At 34.8% G+C, this 21,858-nt stretch overlaps 1 protein-coding gene across 1 annotated transcript; it reads right to left on the reverse strand.

The window, feature by feature from the left end:
- Positions 1–6,005: 6,005 nt before the first annotated feature.
- On the reverse strand, positions 6,006–21,599 carry LOC112054989 (uncharacterized). The gene is made up of 3 exons (XM_052886224.1): positions 21,492–21,599; positions 21,271–21,322; positions 6,006–9,575 (listed from the first exon to the last, which is right to left on the reverse strand). The coding sequence occupies exons 2-3, from the start codon at positions 21,286–21,288 to the stop codon at positions 7,383–7,385; spliced, it is 2,211 nt and encodes a 736-aa protein (XP_052742184.1). The 5' UTR covers positions 21,289–21,322; positions 21,492–21,599; the 3' UTR covers positions 6,006–7,382.
- Positions 21,600–21,858: the final 259 nt, after the last annotated feature.

A 21,858-nucleotide genomic window follows, 5' to 3' on the forward strand; every position in this document is an offset into this window, starting at 1 on the left:
CCTTTTGTCATTCGAAGCACCAGCGGCGCTGCTAAAACTATGCCAGCCTTTGAGGGATTGTTAATCCACTTCTTAAATAATTCCGTATTATAGATGTATAGTTAGGTACAGCCGTGGTGTGGGTTCGACTCCGGTCCGGGGCATGCATATCCATGCATGAAGTGAAGGATGGTGAAGGAAAACATAGTGAGGAAACCTGCATACCAGAGAATTTTCTTAATTATCAGCGAGAGTGAATTCTGCCAATCTGTATCCAATCTCATTCTGAGAGGAGACTCGGGTTTAGCAATTAGCCGAATATGCGTTGCTAATGATGATGATGATGATGGGTTGCTAATGGTATACCCCGGAGTTCCCGGGGCCGAGGTTGTATTGTCCGGTGGGCATTTTCCTTTGCGTATAAAATAAATCGTCTAAACGACATTATCGATGGCGTAACAAATACGGTACTGCATCTCAATAAACTGCACCGGAGTCTGGGCCTTTATTTATTATCAGTAAAAGTTCCACTTATCTTTACAAGTCTGAGCGAGATAAAGCTGGCCAACGATCACTTCCTTGCATAAACCTGTGAGTAAGATTCGCTTAATTGTCCAATCGCTTTGAATTGTATTTTAAGAGCTCACAGTTGTTTTAGACACCAATAAATGTTTTATTAGTATACAAACATGTATTACAGTGTTTTGATATCAATTACCTAAACAACTTATACTCCAAGAGCCTGCGGGAAATTTCTTTAAACTGATCCTAAATCCAGCGAATACACGAAACATTGGTCATTCAGTTCAATGAATTAAACAATCGACTTAGCAAGTTAATCCTACTAATATTATAACCGCGAAAGTTTGTGTGGATGTTTGGATGTTTGTTACTCTTAAACGCCGAAACTACTGTATTTATTTGGCTGAAATTTGGAATGGAAATAGATTTTACTCTGGGTTAACACAAGGGTCACATTTGTGGAAAAAACTCTGGGTTAACAATAGGCACATCCTGGAAAATCCAATATTCCCGAGGGATTTGTGAAAAACAAAATTTCACGCGAACGAAGGCGCGGGCGTCCGCTAGTAATGAATAAGTTTATAAAAAAAAAGGAAAATAGTAAAGATACTTATTAAACTACCACAAAGTATCTATCAGCCTCTTCTATCCAATATTTGAATTAGTTCTTTAAAAACGTGCAACATGCAACTGCAGTCCATACATAATAAAGATCAGTATTTCATTGTTTATCAAATTAATGTTTTACGGGTATATTATAGAATCAAATATAACAAGAATACAATATATTTTGCTCTAATAAAAAAAAACTCAATCGTAAGTTAAATTTCAATTATTTTTTCCGTCAGTTCTTCGCCTAATGGGAAATGCCTCAGGAAGTAAGCCCACCTGCCAATAGTTTATAGGTTCGATAGTTTTAGATATTCCCGGGGCGTCTTTTGAATGAATGGCTACAGAGAATAGCGGGCTTTCTAAGCGTTAATCGCGATAACTTGTTTGATAAACGACTTTGTAAATGTGCTGTAATAAACATAAACTCCCTACAAGGTACCGGCCAAAGGTCTTAGTGGTGATACATGACTTGTCCTGGCGTGAAAACGAAATGATAATTGTATAGTCTTATGCAACTATTAGAGGATATGCTCGTTTCTTTGATTTGCAACCATGGTGTCATTCACCCTCATCATACAAGAAAATTATAAAACTATACAATTAATAAAATAATATTTAAACTAATTATGTACAATTCATCATCATCATCATCATCATCATTAGGTGCCTTCTTCCAACTGAAGTTTGGCGGTCATGTGTAGAAAACTCTTCCGGTCTTTTGCAATATTTTCAAGCTGTGTGTATGTTAACTAGGTCCACTCTTTGACATCATCTATCCACTTTCTTCGCTGTCTTCCTGGAGCACGTTTTCCGGGTATCTTACCTTCTAAGATCAGCCTAGGAAACTCATAGAGGGATCCCCCTTGCAGAAAATGCGATTTTAATCCTCTTAATGATTGTCATGAGGCTTCGGTCATAATTGGCTCTTTTTAAAACTTGATCATTCGAGACGAAATCTTTCCAGGAAATTTAGAACAATTTCCTTAGCCCCCACATCTCAAAAGCTACATATACATACATTACATACATTATACTATTATGTAATATATGAAATTCAAAATACATTTAAATAATAAATATTTATTTAGAACTACCGTGCGCCTGCGACTTCGTACGTGTGAAATTGTATTTTTCACAAATCCCGCGAGAAACATCTATTGTTCGAAATAAGGGTGACCTTTATTTTCTCCATAACCTTCTCTATCTTCAAGTGAAAGTCATTTTTAAATCGACTCAGAGAAACCAGAGATACATAATCAACCCCGCACAGATAGACAGACAGATGGAAGAAAATTTTATATATTTACACGATACTAAAAAAGCTTGATTATGTAAGCACTTGAAAAAACACAGTTGCTTTAAAATCACAGACAGACACATACATTTATTTGTATGTATTAATCACGTTTACACCGTATTGACATTACAATAGAATAAATAAATAAAATGTAAACAGAAACCTAATCAATGTAGTAAAGAAACCAGCTACAGGTTGACACATAAAAGGGCGGGTACAGCAGTTTTCACTTTTCCGTTCCTTCCGCATTTTCCGCCGCCGATACCGGATCGGTACTGTGCTCATACTGGTTTGGTTCCCGGAGAATCAGGAAAAGGTGCTACGTGTTTTTCAAGTACGTTTTATATAAGCTGTGACATATGTACTGGAAATTTGTCGAACTTTTCTGATAGAGAAGTTTGGCGCTCAAATATATTAATAATAATAATAATAATAAAATTACTATATAATACTAGCCGACGCCCACAACTTCGTTAGCGTAAAATTCAGTTTTCTATTAATCCCGCGGAAAGCATGGATTTTTCCAAGATAAAAAGTAGCCTATATGTTAGGGTCCAGGATTTTATCTAGCTTCGTTTTAAATCTCAGCCAAATCGGTTCAGTAGTGGCGGCGTTAAAGAGTAACAAACATGCAAACAAACGTCTATACAAACTTTCGGGTTTATAATATTAGTAGGAAGTAAGATTATTAGGATAAATCAAAGTCAGCATTGGTACACCATCTAAAACTGAATAAACGCTCGAACAATATTCTTGAAATTTGATTTATAAGAGTAGTTTCCGCGCGAAATAGCAGAAAATCTCATAACTTATAAATTGGTATTTTTTTTAATTTTATGAATACTTTTGATTTTTTTTAATTTGCCACTGACTTTCAAAACTAAAACAAAAGCTGGAAAACATACATTAAGTGTATCACCAAGAATCAAATCAATCACACTTAACTTGAACTTATTAAATGAGTAATAAAATAGAGATGCAAGCAAATCATAATTTAATTATTAACGCACAATAATACTGTCGATAGTCGAAGTCGATAAAAATTCAAATACTTTATCATAAGCACGTTTTTACTTAATACGAAAATTAACAAAGAAAATAATTAATATTTCAATTTTACAAAATGATTTCCAAATAAATAAAACTAATACAATTATTTGTTTACAATTTTAAAATATATGAAAATCAAAATTCTACGTGTCCAAATTCAAATGATCACATTTATTAGGTCATGGTAGCATTACGCTGAGCGTCATGGTGTACTGGAGATATTGTGATGTGTTCTTTCTTTCTTTCAAAAATATCCTTCGAAAAATATAATTCCAAAACATCTAAACGTTGACGTTGTAAGTTTAAAATCTTAAGGCGCTCGACGTTTGTACAAACCGTGTGTAATAATCTCAAGGAAATGGAACGCTTAAACCAATTACGTAACTTGATCAGGATGTATAGTCAACGTTAAGTTGTATTCCTGATAATTTCTTTATTTGGAAGATAGGAACACTAATGGCTTAGTCTAGTACTGCTGTACCTACTTGTGAAGTTTTTTTTATGAGCTACTAATCGGCCTGATAAAGTTCCACATTTCTGGCAATTAAATAGTCAAGATGAAAAAACAACTATTACTTAATTAAAACGGTGGCTGGATTTTCTGGACCTCGATTCGATTTTACGCGAGAAATGCAAGTTTATTTTAGTAAAATTTACTTTAATGTATACAAATAAAAATAAATGTTTTATTGCATTGTCCCATATATCCCATAATAGCTCGATTGATATGGCGATTTGGATGGAACTTTGGCGATTTGTTATCTACGCATAATGTACGTTCTCTCTTCTCAGTATACGAGTAAAACTCCTTTTTTTCAATGACTGCGGTCTCAACTAAAGTTAAGTGCAATGTCATTTTTTTTTAAGAATATTTGCCATGCCTTTTAAATATGACTAATATTCCCAATCCCCTCAGACTAATCAGGAAATACTGTATTAAGAGTGGGTACGACAATAGACCAACGGGGCGGGGATTGAACCACCATCCCCTCGGTAATGAGTCCGACCACTCTTACCGTTGAGCTATTCAGGCTCAAAATTAGATATGGAAGAGGGAACTTACTGACAAAAGTGCAAGCTTGTACTACCCATACTACGCTTAATGGCTTGGTGGTATATCTTTGGTAGGGTAATAACCTAGCCACGACCGATGTCTACCAGTAGACTAGACCTTAGTCTAGAAAATGTAAAATACTGAATTAACCCAAGAAATCGGGCTGTGAATTACGGACTTTTCTATTAAAATCCATAGCATTTCTAACTTCGCCAGAGAGGTTATTCTTACCCGGGTGAAGCGTGGAGAATCTTTACTCTCTCGTCGTGTTCTTCCAGCCCATTTCATCTTCATCATGCTGAAGCATCTTGATTTAAGGGTGATCCAGATAGGCAGTAAATGCACTACGGAAAACGGTTTCAAAGCTTAATACAAACATTTTGCAATAGATGGCGCACGAGTCAACTTAAATGTTGTTTCTAATCACAGAATAGAGAGCGAATACATGTTTTCAATTACAACAGCAAGGTTCAGGGTTAAACAGTTTGTGATTCATTCCGAAGACGAAGCTCACGAAGACGCCCATTTAATGCTCTTAACCCTCATTCGCACGAGAGTTTTTTTAACGGACGAAAAAGCGTTCAAATATAGTATGAAGTTATATGAAGGTCTAATTCCAATGGCCAAAAATGAAAGTGCAACACTGTTCGAAAAAATGTGTCGTGTTTTAAAAACATTGTCGTGGGAACATACTTCTGGAAATGCATTTGTTGTATTTGAACGCTTTTTTAACATTCGTTAAAAAAACTCTCGTGCGAATGAGGGTTTATCCATATTAAGGTGTGCATTTTATTTATAGAAATGTAATTTACTTTACATTTAATAATTATAATTGTTTTTTTGTATTTTTACTAGCACCACAAGCTGTAAGGTCGTGTCGTAAGATATTTAGATATTTTACTATACAAAGTGTACGCACCATTATAGGTAGCTCTATCCTCTATCCTTCACGGCCATAGGATTAAAACCTATATCAAGGGAAAATCAGGTAAATATAGAACCGATAATTTGACGTGATCCTGAGGCAAAGGGTGTAATTTCACTGTCGAGTTTACAATTCCAGAAAGTACACTGAAAACAGTCCTCAAACCGTTTAACTTTATTTTTGACTAGCCGACCACCCGCGGTTCCACCCACGTAGTTCACGTTCTAGTGAGAATACGGGGACAAAGAACAGCACATGGCACTGACATATGACGTGGCTCTCTAGTGGTAAAAGAATTTTGAAAATCCGTTTAGTATATCTAGAGATTTCCCCTACAACTTCACAAACCTTAACTCTTTATATTAGATGATCATATCGGGGATTCGAACCCCGATGTAAACGTAAAGAAGTTAATCATGACATATGTGACAAATTACCAACAGACCGGTATAACATAATGAAAAGTGAAGAGCTCATTACTTAGTTTTTATCTGTGATTTATTACCCTGATTCAAGACATTATTATTTCTCCCAATTATTTCGCATGGATGAACTAAAACAAACACGATTTTCTTTTATTCTTTTATTCCAAACAACATTTTTCACTTAATAATCTCTTATATAAAGGTAACAATTACAGCAACTACCTAACAATATTTCTCTTTTTCTTAACTAGTTAAAAATATTGCACATAAAACAGCCCTCTCAGCTGATGTATAACGAAAATAATACAACAATATAGGATGAAAAACACTTAACCTGATGTGTCTTTAATTAAACTGGACTCCATGAATAAAAGTAGACATACACACTCGTCTGGGGCCTCCTAGATGCATGCTTCTATAGCTTAAACACACAACACAATAGTACAAGGCTTAATCTAGTATTCGACTCATATAAATAGTAATACTACAGTAGTTTTAGCAACCAAGTTTAAAATAACACTTCAAAACCTCAAAATAGTTTGAATATGGTAGTTAATTATATTGAATAATAGTAATGATTAAAATCATACTGCATTTTTAAAGAATTCGAAACATTTTTGAATATTTGTGATTCGTTTTACAACTAAACATATTCACTTCACTGATCCGTATCGAATACGATAATCTTCACAATTTCATCTACGTTATTTCATTCTACATCCTTAAACAGAAATACACTTTATGCTAAATATAAATAAACAATACACATGCAGTCACAAAATAATTAGAACCGCTTAAAGCGCAAACGATAAAACAACAAATTATACATCTTTTGAAATCAAATTTTTCTTTGAATATTCTGATTGGCCTAAGGTCCGATAGATGATCGTCATTTTTGGGTAGATTTTTGAGGCAAGCTGAAAATTTGTCTTGTACCTCTTCTTCGCTACCCTAACACAGAACTGGAAATTGAGCTGGGAATCAACTCTCTTCTAACTCAATTCCTTCCTCAAGTATATGTTTTGTATTCTTTTATATTTAAAAAAAAATCTTCACCTTGCAGATATAGGGGTTGACATACCCAAAAATGTTGGCTAGCTCTCCAGCTGTTACCATGACAGTGGAAGAAGAAGTGACAAATCACCATATAAAAGTAAAATACTGCCATGTGCCTATAATTACAGCGACACCCTCAAACCAGGAACATAGCATACCAGTAGCTGCCTGACTGCAGTTACAAAACATTTCTATGGACAAGCTCTGTCTCAAACAGCTTTACTATTACCACATATTTTTCAAAGTCAAAATTAGGTCTACAATACATACACTATAATGTTATCATTATAGAAGGTTGAAGTTTCCCAAAGTAAATCCACGGGGTTAATCGTACCTCGGCCATATTATAGGTAGGACTTCAGCAATCTTGTCTACTTATTGATAATATTATTGCGTGCATTTCACACATATGCTATTAACAAGGAATTCAAAACAGAACTTCAAATTCATTACGAAATTTAGTTACTGTGAATGTTTCACGTCTCCCCTTTGACTTGTTTTCTTAGAGCTAGTCCTTGAAGATCCTTCTGGCTTTCTTTCCGGTTTAGCCATTCTTTTGGATTGAGTTTGTGTATTCCTAGTAAAAGGTTTGCTTACCACCGAAGACACGTATTGACTTCCAGCAGTGTATTCGTTTTCGGAGCTAGAATCAGGATAGTTTCCAATTTGCGTGTAGTGCATAGGTATAGAATGAGAGTTAACGTAAGATACCTTTTCGCTATTGGCATTCCTAAACACGGTCTGTGGTACCATAATCTTGTACTGCGACTGGTATTTAGTATTTGGCATTGGAGTTACATAGCTAACTGCTTGGACACTGGTTTGTGTAGGCCTCCTGGCTGTTTTATATGTGTAAGGTAAAACAGTAGCAATTGTATGGTCTTTGCTGGGATAGTTCTCTGAAAGCACGAGCGATTTGCCAGAATTTTCAGTTTCCTGACTTGAGTAGGAATAATCTTGAGCTGAAACCGCAGGTGCCTCTGGTTCTTGATATTGTTCTGTGTGTATTAACTTAGATGGATATACTGATATACTATTCTTTTGATCAGATTGTTGAGAATAATATTGTGACGATGAAGTGTAGGAGGGAATCGCTACTGAAGGATATTCAGCTGACACTTGTTCGTTCGAATATTCTTGATTTTCATTACTTACAGCGTAATTAGCTGACTCTGGATTCGCTGACACGTATTGAGGTTGTTCTGGTTGTTCTGTCGGCTGTGGAACATTTTGAGTTTCATATTCCACTGCTTCTTTAGCCTCTTGATTATTTGTATATTGTGTTCTATACTCGTCATTCGATACACTTTCATCATTAGATTGTTGTTGAACAACAGATTGCTGGTCTTGGTATCCATCAGATACTGATGCTTCTTGTGACGTTTCCTGATAATTTGGTTGAATGTAATACGTTTGCATTTTTACCTGCGTTTGTGGTACGTATTGGTATTGATATTCATATTGCTGTTGTGGAGGGTTTTGATATTGAACTTGAGATTGTGGCACTAAATATTTTTGTTGTGTATAAGTCGATGGATACCTTGCCATAACGGGTTTTACTGCAGAGTATTGCACACCGGAGTAATCTGCCTGAGTGTAAATAGGTTTGACATAAGGTTGTGAGTAATGGTGCTGCGGAGCTCCAGATATAGTTGCTGGGCTCTGATAAGACATTACATTCGGTGCAAATGTATACCCGTTCTTCTTAAAATACTGGTTCACCAAACTTTGCAGATTAACAGTGTTTAAATGTTGTGATAACGGATAATTTCTAGGCAAATTAGCATACAATTCTGAACTAGGATTTTTCAGATAGGAACTGGGTACACGCAGTACTAAAACGGGGACTATTCTCTGATTTTGATTTAAATTTGAACTATGAGGGCGAAGATGATCTTGTGTTAGTCCAGCACTCTGGTAATGAGGATTTTGAAGAAGCTGAGATGGGTTTACAAAGTAATTAGGCATCACCGTGGGGAACTGTCCACTTAAGCTAGACAATTCTTGACCATTGTATGTCGTATACAATGTCTGTGCTGTTCTTCCACCGGAGTAACCACTTGATGGGGTTTTAAATTCAATAGCAGGCTTCTTGTACTCATAAGAAGGTTGTTCTTCCTTTATGGGTACTAATTCATAGGCTTGCGAGGGTTGTATTTCAACATTAGTAGAATATTTCCCATCGGCTGTGGTCGCGTATTTATTTTCGGGAATATTGTACTTGGGAGGATCTTCTTGTGAATAAGGATAGATTACAAATTTACCTTTGTCTTGGTTTGATTTACCAAAGTATGAGTAAGAATAACCATTGTCAGTTCTATAACCGTATCCAAGATTTGCATCAATGGTTCTCTTGCCTTTGGATTGTGAGTCAGTATCATTCACAATTTCTATTGCTATAACAGCTGGAAATGCTTTTTTGTCAGTAGAGGCGCTGTCTGTGTTATTTTTTTCTACTGGTTTCTCTTCTTTCTCATTTTTACTGTCGAGAGGAACTTCTGATTTTACTCCAAATTTTTCTTCAACTTCTCTAAGAAAATTTCTTTCTTCGCTTGTTAAAGCATCCGGTTTTTTATCTTTTTGTATTGAATCTTGCTTGTACTTTTTTGGATCGGGAATCCCTAGTGTGGTTGAAAGCATTGCGCAGAACAGGATCTGAAATAACATAAACATAGAAATATTAATTACCACTATTATTTAAAATTTAAAAACTGTAGTTTTTTAACTATTACGTTTTACAAATAAAAAAATCTAATGTGTTTCGATTGTCTAATAAACTTGATATTCTACGTCAACGACAATGACTAATGAACATGACAGTACTTTACACTGTGTTTAATTTATCTTTTAGTATTTATCGAAAAAAAAAAACAATTTTGAAATTTTTGCCCGGCTGTTTAATATCTAAAAGGTCAGAACCGATTTTCACAAAACTTTTATTAGCTAATTGAAAGCTGATAAGAAGTACCTAAGGATACTTTTTACTCCGCTGTTCATACAGAAAAGCGATCTACGTAGGGGGGTAGAATACGACAATGACTAATGAACATGGCAGTACTTTACACTGTGTTTTAATTTATCTTTTAGTATTTATTGAAAAAAAACAATGTTAAAATTTTTGCCTGGCTCTTTAATGTCTTAAAGGTCAGAACCGATTTTGACAAAATTTTTATTAGCTAATTGAAAGCTGATAAGAAGTACCTGAGGATACTTTTCACTTCTTCTCTCTTCTTACTTGAAAAGGGATCTACGTAGGGGAAGCCGCGGTCACAGCTAGTATATATTAGTAATGTTTGAGTCCAGACTATCAAGACGTTCAATTTACGCGTCGCTGGCGTAAAAACATTACAGCCTCATCTTAATTTTACGTAACACTTATTTCCGCACTATGCAATACGACACGCCCCTGCTTTCGATAGATACAAGATAAATGCATAATTAAAAATTACTAATTTAAATAATTTTAATATGACATAACCAGACAATTTGGTATTTACCATACTGACAGTAATTAATTCTAAACGGAAGAGTGATTATGAATGTTCCATAATATTACACACTTGAGATACTGAGAGAAAATGCACGTTTGTTTTATGGTAATTAATACTATTTACAATTGAATTACAGAACTCATTTATCAATAATTTAAACCAACATAATAAGTTTTTATTTCTTAATTTGGTACAAATTTCAAATAATATTGTCGTTGCATGATTTCAAAGACTATCTAACAACTTTTATCTAATTTTAAGACAAAAATTTCACTCCTATAAAAGAAAGATCTGAATTTCTTTCGCTATTCTGTCCATGAATTAAATCGTTCTGGAATTTAAGTAAAATCCTTTTAATATTTACTAGCGGACGCCCGCGACTTCGTCCGCCTGCAATTCAGTATTTCGCAAATCCTGCGGGAACCCAGGTTTTTTCCGGGATGAAAAGTAGCCTATGTTTAAGAGAGAGTAAAATCGATTTCCATTCTAAATTTCAGCCAAATCGCTTCAGTAGCCGCAGCTAAAGGAGGACAACAAACATACATACTTGCACACCAACTTTCGCCTTTATAATATTAGTGTGATTTAAAGAAATAAATTTTTTTGAAATTAATTTTCCTACATAACACCTTTTTGGGTATCATCACCAGCAATGTATATAACACCTAATATTATTATCATTATTTCAAGTTTTACATTCGATTTAGTTTTTTTTCCATGAAATCTATTACAGTTAAACAATTGCAAGGCTCGGGAGCTATAGATTGGACGCCATGTTACAATCCCGGTGGACATTTTACTTTCTCTTTCATATGTCAGTTTAATCCGCAGAATCTCACTTTCGTCTCGCATTACTCCAACACGTAATGCTCATCTTTGCATGCACAGATCGTAATAATTTGTTTGGATTTTAGCGAAAGCTTGTTAAATGATGCTGAGTGATTTTTACGCGATTCGATCGTGTTGGTTTTGTATTTGTATTTAATGTGTTTTGTAGCTTTGTTTTTTTTAATATCTGTACGAGTGTCTCCTACTTAAAATGTTCTCGAGAACTTATATAGATCATGGAATTTTTACTATACTTGTACAAATGGTAAAATATATTTGTGCTAATAGATTATATAACGGTAATCATCATAATCATAAATGAGAGCCATGAGAGCCATGATGCCAATTTTAAATTTATTAAACTACTATTCTTATAACTAACTGTTATAAGTATAATATTTATAAATTCATAAAACTTTCGGAATTTTAGTTGCAACACGCTTATTATTTTGGTAATCATAGATTGTTTGTCACATATAATATGTAAACATATAATATGTTTTGAAAATAAAATTATAACTTCGCGTAATGACCTACGTGTCATTCGTGGATCAGATATAATGAGTAATGTATTTAAATGCAATTTTAATGCTGCGAAAGTACCATCACTTTCGCAAGGTTTTACTGACAGTGCCTAGTTATACTAAGCAAATATCTTGATCGATAAGTTGCTTATGACCTAACTTGATCTAAAGAGATTGCCTTGATTATGCCGACGGTCAAACATGTGACCCTGGTTTTTAATTGATGAGTAGAATAGAATATTTAATGGCACTGGAATCTCATCTGATGTTAAGTGATGATCTAAGATGAAAGTTCTCAGGTCAATATAATCAAGCTCCTAACTCCACATAGCTTTGACTAACACTCTCTAACTCTCTTTAAAACGTATATTAGTAAATCCTAGTCAAATTGTTAGTTAGATTCTGTGACTTGGCTATTATTTCTTCACGCATCTTTAAATATATTATTCTTAATGAATCATTATAATCAATCTATTTTAATAGCTAAGAGAGTGGCGACTCAAAACATGCGTTCCCAAGATATCCCGTAAATTAAAAAAAACGTACTATACTTAGACAGTTAAGTATCTGGTTTAAGAACTGCTACCTTCCAAAACCACCACGGTCAAGCATAGGGTTTGCGAACTTTTAGCCTCTATAAGGTACCTCGGAGAGTACGTTAAGCCGTCATCACTCATTATTAACAAACGATAGTGGTCGTTATTGAAATAAACATCACTCTAAGCCCGCCAACCCGCATTGCAGCAGCAGCGTGGTGGGTCTAAACTTCATATCTCCTATCCTATGCTGGCCATGTAGTGCTCATTTAATTAGGCTGACAATACTGATGATAAAAATGAGGTTTGTTTATTAAGTATATTGCTCTTTAACTTTAATCTATGCTTAAGTAGCACTAGCAAACGCCACGCGGCTTCACCCATGTAGTTTCCTAGGAATACGGGGATAAATTATAGCCTATATTTTCAAATCGATTAAGTAGTTTCGGAGCCAGTTCAATGCAAAAAAAAAATCAAATCTCTACAATGTTATTGTAGATAAGTAATAAAAAAGAGACACAAAATAATAGTAGTCACTATTCCGAAACAATAATCACAGCACCCATCAATTGACTCGTTCAACAACGTGCTATCAAAGTCATCATGACTGGTAAAAATGGTTGTATTTCAAATCCAGGTCAGTTACTACTTGCTACTTACGAGAACTAACATCTGCCGAAAAGATTACCCGTTGATCTTTGCCGGTTACACAATAAGGAAATTGTACTGTGTGTTGTCATTTTCTATGTTGAAATAGTTTATGCATCTACATGCAATCTTAAGAGGGAAAACTTTGACAAAATTGAATATTGAAACTTTATATTGTGTTATCTGTATTTCTAGTTAGCCCTTGAATGCAATCTCACGTGATGGTAAGTGGAGATGGAAGCGGGCTAAATTGTTAGGAGGAAGATGAAAATCCACACCCCTGTCTGTTTTTGCACGACATCGTACCGGAATCAACGTTTGTTTTCTGTGCTGGAACGCTTAATCACTTGGCGGTACATCTTTACCGATAGGGTGGTAACTAGCCATGGCCGAAGCCTCCCACCAGCCACGCCACTTTACAAACAAACTCATTCACATTTATAATAAACTATAAGGGCGCTTTCCCACGAATAGTTTCGGTTATCGTTGGAATATATACGGGTATAAATTTAGCCTGAAAAATACTTCAAAACTTGTTAGAACTAGAAAATATCCCATACAACTTCACAAAGTCTATACTTATTTAAAGTATAGGTATACTTTACCTCTTAATAATATTAATATAGCGTATTGTGAGGAGGTTCCTCACTCTGGAGCCTTGACCACTGGTTGCTTGGGCACTCAAATGTCCCGCAGCGGGAGGGTTGATTTTTTTTTTAATTTTAATAGTCTTTTGTATTTTGTATTTTATATTTATATTAACATTGTTAAAATTAATAGTTAAAAGACTAATAAATATATGAAAGATAATTAATATAGCAAAAGGAAATATGAATATTAGCGGTAAATAACAATTTCCTAGTAGTTTGTTTCACATAATGATGATGCGAGTGTTTCCCAAGTGCAGTAGTAATCAGTAATTATCCACGTAATGATAAGTATAAGTGATTGAAGTTTGACAGTTGCATATTATCATTAGGTTGCTTCACTCACAAATTACGAGTGTGAGCAATGAAAAAAATCCGTCTCAGTTACGCAATACTGGAGGTATAGATTTTAAAAACGTGAGTAAGATGTTATATATTTGATGTCGGTCAATTACACTTGACTTTTCATGGTCTATCTATTAACATGACGTCTATAGCAAAGTATTACATTGTTAATTATGATGGTTACTAGATGTGTACTATAGGAGAGACTAGAACGAATGTTATTCTCGATTAAGTTAAAGAACAGCAGTCGCAGTTTATCTATTGAAAACCTAGCCTTTGGCTAAATTTTCGCGAAAATTCAATTTTAGAATTTTTGGCTGGTAGGAGGCTACCCTACCCTACTACAACCCTACCGGCAAAGACGTACCGCCAAGCGATTTAGCGTTCCGATACGATGTCGTGTAGAAATCGAAAGGGGTGTGAATTTTCATCCTCCTCCTAAAAGTTAGCCCCCTTTCATCTTAGACTGTATCATCACTTACCATCAGGTGAAATTGTAATCAAGAGCTAACTTGTAAAGAATAAAAAAAAAGATGAGATAGCAGGCTAATTTAAAAGAGCTATAAAGTTACAAGCCGAGATAGCTCAGTGGATATGACCTCTGCCTTCGATTCGGAGGGCATAGGTTTGAATCCGGTCTGGGGCATACACCTCCAACTTTTTAATTATATGCATTTCAAGAAATTCTAAAAATAAAATGTCACGTGCTTCAAACGGTGAAGGAAATACATCGTGAGAAAACTTACATACCTGAAAATGTTCTTAATTCTCCACGTGTGTGAAGTCTACCAATTCGCATTGGGCCAGCGTGGTAAACTATTGGTCTAACCCCTCTTATTCTGAGAAGAGACTCGTGCTCAACAGTGAGCCGAAAATGGGTTGCTAATGATGATGAAAACAACTTTATTAAATGTTTATGTATATACCATTTACCTACTTATTTGTATCATATCGGCTATTTCGAAATCACAGTCATATACTAATTCAATTGTACTTATATGTACTGATTACATATTGACATTGTGAGCAAACAAACATACAGATCACCTATAAATGCAACTCTAAAAGCACTTGGAATATCTTCTAATAGGAGTTACATGATAGTGTCTGAAACGGCGCCCCAGAACAAAAAGTGGAAATCGAATGCAGTCAGTCTGCTATCAACTTCACTCTACTCATTTGAAAGGAGAATATTTTATGTCAGAGTTAAAGTTGAGAATGAGAGTTGGTTTTGGAAATAAATCGAAGAGGTGCATTTCCAAAACTAAAAGCTCTAAAATAAAAATAAATATAAATAAATAAATATAAATAAGTATAAATAAATATAAATAAAAAATAAATATAAATATAAATAAATATAAATAAATGGCGACCCCGCACCGGAAAGCGCAGTGTTGGTCGACCCCCCACTAGGTGGACCGAAGACATCAAGCGGGTTGCAGGGAGCCGCTGGATGCTGGCGGCTCGAGACCGTTTTGTTTGGAAGTCCATGCAAGAGGCCTATGTCCAGCAGTGGACGTCCATCGGCTGACAATGATGATGATGATGATGATGAAAAGCTCTAAAAGCTTTCGCTAAAAATTCGGGCTTTGTGTTCTCTCTAACACGTTTTTCAATAATGTTTTGCAACGACTCTGATACATGCAATGTTATTCCTGCATCACCTTACCATATGGTAAGTTTATTTTTGCCTAGATGACGTTTTATGTTACTGTGATACATTACCTTCTGCTGATATATCGTTTGCCAAAATATTAAATAGATCATGTGACAGTCTCGTAACTTTATACGAATAATGTTATGCTTCACTTGTTTTATGCAACTATCAAGGAATGAAGGCTTTATGTAAGATACACACTTAATATGTTTTATGTATATCTGGAAAAACAAACGCACTGGCTTAATTTTTACGAGCAAAATAGATATTAAGCCTTTTTTTCCGCAAGACAATAATTCTCAAGATTTCAACAGTTTCATAAAATGGCAAAGATATTTATTGAGAGATATGCATTGAGTGTGTTTATTTATTCAAGTTATGTTAAAAAAATTCGTTTAAATTGACAATGAGGGGATATATTTCCATAATATTATCTTTTAATTCCTCGAAAGTTTAAAAAAGTAGAGAACAAGTTTACTTAAGTTAAGAAAACCTTGTCTTGTGTTTTCGAAATCATGGCCAATATTACCACATCGGCCATGCATCAATTATTATTATCATTATTTTTAATTAATTAACTTTTATTTCATTATTCATTTTATTATATATTTTTTTAAAAATTATTGGGCTTTGGGCATCCAAGTAGTGTTGTAACTTTAGCTATCGATATATAATCTTGTAAGTGTATAGTAGACAGGCAATTTTTCTTCAGATGTCTAATCATCCGTAAACGTTAATTAATTGCTGATATCTTAATCTTAACTATGTACAATTGATTTATATTGCAATTATAGCGAGATTGGGTATAGTCACGATATGCGGTAATATTTTACAAATTAAATAATAAAATTCAATTTGTGAAACTTAACTGCCGCATTTTTCCTATCCTGGATTCGATTCCTGTGGTGAAATATTTTTCTGGAATTTTCTTTCTTTTTTAATTTGATGGCGTTTCATCCTTGTGCCTCGAATAGTACGTTGAGCTATTGGTCCCGGTTATAACATTACAGAGCGAAACATCAACCTAAGCCTAATCTAAATATGTATAACTCAAAGGTGACTGACTGACTGACTGTCATGAGCTCTAACCACTGGACAGATCAGGCTGAAATTTGGAATGCAGGTAGATGTTATGACGCAGTTACCCTTTACGAAAGGGTTTTGATAAATTCTACCCCTAAGGTGATAAAAAATGGGATGAAAGTTTGTATGGAAAATCCTTTAGTTTTCAAGGTAAATTTGTAAATGTAAAATGATTAGTGAACTATTTATTATACTTTAAAAATCTTGCAAAAATATAAATAGAAGGGTGTGAAATAGTTTACATCGATTTTCAAGCAGGCGAAGTCGCGGGCGTCCGCTAGTCTAATATAAGTTCCAATTCCCCTCTCTTATAAAAATAAAGTCAGACCTTTGCAAAGTGTACCTATGCCAAGTTGGCCATTAGTTAAAAAAATAAATATGTTTTAGTTTTGTAAAGTAATTATTTTGTTTCTTAATTTCGTTGTTTCGTCGTTTCGTTTAAACCTTTATTATTTACTGTTAGTAAAAAATAACTAATACGTAAAGCACTTGCTTAACTATTTATCTCAATAAAAAATAAATTCCGTAACTTCTTTATGCGAAACATTTTTGTATCACTAGGTCAACAAAACAAACAATATTTGTAATTATGATCGGAATAAAACGAACAACCCGACTCAAAAGAGGTCAAGTCTGCTAGATAGGTAGTGCATACCAAAATCTAGGTAACACAACAAGAACAGTTCGATCGTTTGCCAAGAAACCGTTATCGTTCTGGTATGTTTTTAAATATCAATATTTTAGTTTCACATTTACCTACTTTTAAAATAATTACAGTCTAGCTGCCTCAATGAACACCGCGGGATGGTTGACCTATATGGCTTCAGATTCAGTGGCGTGAACTTCATAGATGCATAAACGCACTGCATACCCTAAGAATTTATCACGAGCCTGTATAGGAGGAGGAGTTTTCTATTTTGTATTATTCGTACGGACAGTTCCTACCCTAGTTAAGAACCCTGTGTACGCCACTGCTCAGATTCACAAGTTCCTAGGTTCAAGTCATCTATCGAGCTGTAAAATACTGAGGTTTTCTTTCCTACAAGAAACGGTAAAAATGTTTCAGCACAAATATGGGAAATTTCTATAGCCACAGTATCATATAAGTACATGATATAGCTAAAATAATAATCAGGGTATCATGTGCGTGGATTTTTCAAGAACCTCTGAAATATACCTACTGGACCACAAAATTAATATAAGTAGAAAATGCCCCGTATCACAGAAAAAGTTTTGATAATAATTAAAATCATTGATCGAATGGCTCTTCGTATAAAATTGCAAGGTCAAAGTTATCATAGACTGCCACAAATTACATTATACAATTACCGTTCCTGTGAAAATATGGAGATACAATAACGTGGATTTATAATGGTAAAAGAATTTTCAAATTCGGTTCAGTAGATCTAGAGATTACCACCTAATACCACAAACTTTGTGATATCAGAATAGATTTTATGAAGAATTACCTTTTAAAGGTTATCACGCGGAAATTTTTATCTGGATGAGAGCTGATGATACCCTTTTTAGTTTTTCGACGGCCTCCGTGGCGCAGTGGTATGCGTGGTGGATTTACAAGACGCCGGGGTTCGATCCCCGGTTGGGCCGATTGAGATTTTCTTAATATGTCCAGGTCTGGCTGGTGGGAGGCTTCGGCCGTGGCTAGTTACCACCCTACCGACAAAGACGTATCGCCAAGCGATTTAGCATTCTAGTACGATGTCGTGTAGAAACCGAAAGGAGAGTCGATTTCATCTTACTCTTAACAAGGTAGCCCGCTTCCATCTTAGATTGCATCATCACTTACCATCAGATGAGATTGTAGTCAAGGGCTAACTTGTAGAGAATAAAAAAATAGTACTCGTACCTACCCTCCACAACGTATAAAATATCTTGCTCATTGATTAGTTTAGTTAAGGCATGAAAGCGTAACAAACAAACAATCTAACGAATTCACATTCGCATTTATAATATTACTTAAGATAACTTGAGAATAAAGAACAGCCTGTTCGGTATTCGCGACACATAATTCTTAATTACTCGAATCGGCACGTTTAGCGAGTAGTTAGATAATTAACACTTTTAATGTGATAATTCAGAAAAATGTTATATAACAGTTTTACTTATATGACGACTTGTAAATGTTTTGAATTTCTCTAATTCTTGTGTAACATTTAGTTTTGTATTCATTTAGAAATAAATAGAAAGTAAGTTGGTAAGTAGCTATGATGATAATGTTCATTTATATATAAATAAAAAAAACTGCCGCGATTATGAAAAATTATCACTAAATGTACTCTATTGAAATTCATTTGGGGTTGCGTTTTTTAGAGGACGCTATTTTAAAAACATTTCAACCCCATTTTCAAGATGCTGCGGCTTAGACTACAAGCCCTTGAACAAAAATTACATGTGAAATGATCCAACTGAATAATGCTTAGAAGGCTGTTACTATATTATAAAATAACTCTGAGCACTATGCTGTCATTTCTGAGCGGTACAGGTGAGTTTGCGAATGAAAAGTAAGGTTTGCGACCCTTATATTTCGACTCCTGCGCTGGAAAAATGTACGGGTTTCGGGTAAAGTATCTGTATATATGTACAAAACGAATTGCACAAATGCCGTACAGTAATAAATTAATAAACAAATTAATAAATTTTGCTTCTGCAATTGTCGACAATCAAAAGTTTGTTCTGACTTCCGGCACCACCATTTTAGTACGGCACTAGGATTTTCGACATTTATTTTTAATCATCTTTAACACTATAACAAAGCCGTACTTGAGAAATTCCATTTACTCGCGTACTCGCCACTGTACCGCTCAGAAATAACAGCATAGTGTTCAGAGTTATTTTCTGATATAGTAACAGCCTTCTAAGCGTTATTCACGTTGGGTCATTTCACAGGTAATTTTTCTTCAAGGGCTATTATTATTATTATTATTATTTAAGTCTAGCTGTAAGATAAAGGTGGCGACCCCACAAACTTGGTTTTAGCTTTCAACTGAACCCTACACATCAAAAAAATAAAATTGCGTTCTTTTAAAAACGCAGGATAAGACCTAAAAAATTGTAACATTTCAATGGACTAATGCTATTTAATTTATGTCTATGAAAAATCATTATTGCTACATTCAATTTTACAGTTGAAAAAATAGTTGAGCCCGTTTCCATAGCAAACGCAGCAACCTCTAAATGATTGTTTTTAAATGGACGAACAAATTGTACTCTTTAAAAACAATTTTCTCTCCTTTTAAATAGTTTGCATATCCACCTCCCTACGAGGTTTGCTTTTTGGCTTGCACTGCAATGAGAAGATGACAAGAGAACTCTTTGTGAGTCCCGATAACCTGTTTCACTGTAAAAACTTTGCTATGGATTTTATCTTCGCGAGTTAAACGAACCTAGGAATCTGCTTCGCTCACAAGAACTGAGCTTATTCCAACTCTTTCTGTTCGCTCAGTCCTTTCAGCTTGACTTGGTGGAAATAAAAGTAAGACCATTACGTGGACCCTTAGGAGGAGAAGGATGTATGGAGTCCTTAAGGGTTCCATTCCGCTGGCGGTGGAAAAAACTTGTTTTCAAATTCATTATAAATTGCTCGTATTAAGTAAGAAATAAATATTATCTGATCGTTCTGACTTCGTATATTCATAATTATGCAAATCCATAAAAGTATTATATAAAAATTAAAATATATTAATTAATCTCCATGTCACTACAGACTCGGGCCTTTCATCTCACATATCAAGGCTCTACCCGTGTGGGTTGTTGTGTTTAATGTTTGATTCTATTCATCATTCATTATCAACCCCTATTCGGCTTACGGTTGAGCTCGGGTCTCCTCTCAGAATGAGAGCGGCTAGGCCAATAGTCCACCACACTGGCCCAATGCGGATTGGCAGACTTCACACACGCAGAGAATTAAGAAAATTCTCGTGTATGCTCCTCGTATATGTGTAGGTTTCCTCACGAAGTTTTTCCTTAACCGTTTGGGACACGTGATATTTAATTTCCTAAAATGTACACAACAGAAAAGTTGGACGTGCATGCCCCGGAGCGGAAATCTAAACCACACTCTCCGGAATCGGAGGCAGAAGTCATATCTAAATGGCTAGGCTAATCTAGGCTAATGGACCAACCAAGTATTTATTATGCTTTGAGTAATCATCGACTCATCGATTAATTTAATCCAGGTCTAATTAACATCAATCCGTTGAAGGCTATTTCCTTACAGCAGTTTCCAATAGCTTATCTCTTTGTTAAGTTTTCATCATTGTATTGTTGATAACGTTGCAAAGCAACTTATTGATAAATATTAGGTCATCATCTTCATCATAATTCAGCAGTCATCATCATCATCAACGTATTTTTACAGTACAGCGCACATGAAGAATATACTAACAATATTATTAAAATAACTAAAGTTATTATTTAGGTAGGTATGTACTCGTAACTCAATAAATTTCAAATATAATGTACTCGTATATGTTAAATTCAAGCAAACTGTCTCACAGGTCAATAAGCTAAATGTTTTCTTATCTTATCAATTCCGTCAACATAAAAATTGAAAAATTATGTAAATATTTACCATTGTTAACCACCGCATCTTGGACTGCAAACTGTGTAAACCGCTTCACTTTCTGTCAAAAGAAAACAACCTTTTAATCCCTTGGGCATCAATCACAACACTTCACAACACTTAATCACTTATACACCTGACCTTACAACTAAAACGATACATACAAAACTATTCTCTATTACAATGACCGTAGAAACTAAAACTGTATGCTAATATTTCTGTGTTCCTACCTGATTCCGTGTTCTAGTGGTCGAGTACGTGTAAAGCAATGGGTCTGTGAATCACTATGTTACGTTCTTTTATACCGGGGAAGAGTCCGAGATGCGAAGAGGTTTCGTTGGCCAAAAGCACTTACGGGCTATGGTGCGTTCGACAGACTTGATTGCGCGCTTTCACCGAGCGGACGTCCTGGGTTGCCATAAACAGACGTAAAACATAAATTATGACGTAAGAACGTTAAACCTGAGATTGAAATATATAAATTATTTTGTGAGGGTATATTTCTAGATTTAATATGAACCTTCACTCGTTAAGAGAAGTCTTTAATTCACTAATTGAATTTTGTTGATCCATAACATTACACATCACATTACATAA

This window comes from Bicyclus anynana, chromosome 16, assembly GCF_947172395.1.
Source record: "Bicyclus anynana chromosome 16, ilBicAnyn1.1, whole genome shotgun sequence".
NCBI classification, from domain to species: domain Eukaryota; kingdom Metazoa; phylum Arthropoda; class Insecta; order Lepidoptera; family Nymphalidae; genus Bicyclus; species Bicyclus anynana.